The 2260-nt window shown below is 37.8% G+C and overlaps 1 protein-coding gene across 1 annotated transcript; it reads left to right on the forward strand.

Moving 5' to 3' along the window:
- Nucleotides 1-245: 245 nt before the first annotated feature.
- Nucleotides 246-1325, forward strand: AGTR1 (angiotensin II receptor type 1; the record flags this gene model as incomplete). The annotated part of the gene is made up of 1 exon (XM_079539989.1): nucleotides 246-1325. One exon carries the CDS (start codon nucleotides 246-248, stop codon nucleotides 1323-1325), a length of 1080 nt encoding a protein of 359 aa, XP_079396115.1.
- Nucleotides 1326-2260: the final 935 nt, after the last annotated feature.

Consider the following 2260-nt stretch of genomic DNA (forward strand, 5'->3'; position numbering starts at 1 on the left):
TTAATGAAAAGCAGATTAATTGCTGACTATTCCATGTCTTATGAGTAAGAAATGGAATTTGCTACAATGATTCGTATCCCCAGTTAAACAGAAAATCTTGAGATTTAATTGAAACTTAAAAAAAACAAAAAACACCCTAAATCCCTCATGAACTATTTTTATTTCCTCTTTTTGCCCCCTCCCCCCCCCCAGGTTTGATCTTCACACTGTTTCCCTGAAACAAGGCCACAGCAGAAGAGATCAAGATGGTCCCAAACTATTCTACTGAAGAAACTGTTAAGAGAATTCACGTCGACTGTCCTGTTTCAGGAAGGCACAGTTACATCTACATTATGGTTCCAACTGTTTACAGTATCATCTTCATCATAGGCATATTTGGGAACAGCCTGGTCGTTATTGTCATTTACTGCTACATGAAATTAAAAACAGTGGCCAGCATCTTTCTGCTAAACCTGGCACTGGCTGACTTGTGTTTTTTAATAACTCTGCCACTCTGGGCAGCCTACACGGCCATGGAATACCAGTGGCCTTTTGGCAACTGTTTATGCAAGCTAGCATCAGCAGGAATCAGTTTCAATTTGTATGCCAGTGTGTTCCTACTCACATGCCTTAGTATCGACCGCTATCTGGCCATAGTACATCCAGTGAAGTCACGAATCCGGCGTACCATGTTTGTTGCCAGAGTAACCTGCATTGTCATCTGGCTCCTTGCTGGTGTGGCCAGTTTGCCCGTCATCATTCACCGTAATATATTTTTTGCGGAGAACTTGAACATGACAGTCTGTGGCTTTCGATATGACAACAATAACACAACACTGAGGGTTGGGTTAGGCTTATCCAAGAATTTACTGGGATTTTTGATCCCTTTTCTTATCATACTAACAAGCTACACCCTGATTTGGAAGACCCTGAAGAAGGCATATCAAATTCAAAGAAATAAGACCAGAAATGATGACATTTTTAAGATGATTGTGGCAATAGTGTTTTTCTTCTTCTTTTCCTGGATTCCTCATCAAGTGTTCACTTTTCTGGATGTATTAATTCAATTACATGTAATAACAGACTGCAAAATCACTGATATTGTGGATACAGCTATGCCCTTTACTATTTGCATCGCTTACTTTAATAATTGTTTGAATCCTTTTTTTTATGTTTTCTTTGGAAAAAACTTTAAAAAATACTTCCTTCAGCTAATAAAATACATTCCACCAAATGTCAGCACACATCCAAGTCTCACTACAAAAATGAGCTCCCTCTCGTATCGACCACCAGAAAATATACGCTTGCCCACTAAAAAGACTGCTGGGTCTTTTGACACTGAGTGACGCACTTCGCTATATTCTTTTTTCCTGAACAAGGTTGTGAACGAAGCAGCATGAATGACAAAATCCATCTGCAGTCCCAGACATCACAGCTTACTGCTTATTACAGAAACATTAAATCACTTCAGCAAAATCACACTGCAAAGATTTAGCAGTGGCCTTCTATTTTACCTTGTGTGGAGGACTGCCTGATTTTCATTTTGTTTTACTTCGTTGAAAGCAGCATAAATGATAGGACAGGTACATCAGAGTTTGTCAGCATTCTGCCATTTACTCAAAACTACAGATCATCTCTGAACTCAAAGGAAAAGCTTTTGTAAGTGACGTGAATTATGAAGAACCTGTTTTGTGCATGTGAGCCAAGTTTTGCCAAGTTTTGTTTCAGGCCCTGATGGAACTACACTGCTTGGTTTTGGGTTTGTGGGGTTTTTTTGTTGTAGGTTGTTTGTTGTTGTTCTTTTTAATGAGTCATTTGTCATTGTATTTATAACTTGTTTCTCAAACATATACTTTATCTACAGGCCCAACTTAAACTGAAATTTAAGGACCATGAAACTGGTCTCATTCTGATTTGTGCTACTATTTTCCATTTTTAAATAGCAAAATTTCATAATATATGCAATAAAATGCAGGTTTATTTATTAAATATAGAATAAATATATTTTTAGATTTATATTCCTAATTAGAGATTTCAAACATTTCTTCAAACATTTTTATCCCAGTGGGTATTTTTATACTAGTAATATATACACACGCATATATAGAGAGAGAGGGAGAGAGAGAGAGGGAGAGAGAGAGAGAGAGAGAGAGAGATGGACAGACAGACACACAAATAGGGTTTCCTCACATTTCTCAATGTTGTGCTGTGCTGACTGAAGAACACAGCTTATGGAGTGGGCTAATCCCATGCTTTATGCAACTGTTGGAAAACAGAAGTC

Source organism: Tetrao urogallus (assembly GCF_951394365.1).
Source record: "Tetrao urogallus genome assembly, chromosome: 9".
NCBI lineage: Eukaryota > Metazoa > Chordata > Aves > Galliformes > Phasianidae > Tetrao > Tetrao urogallus.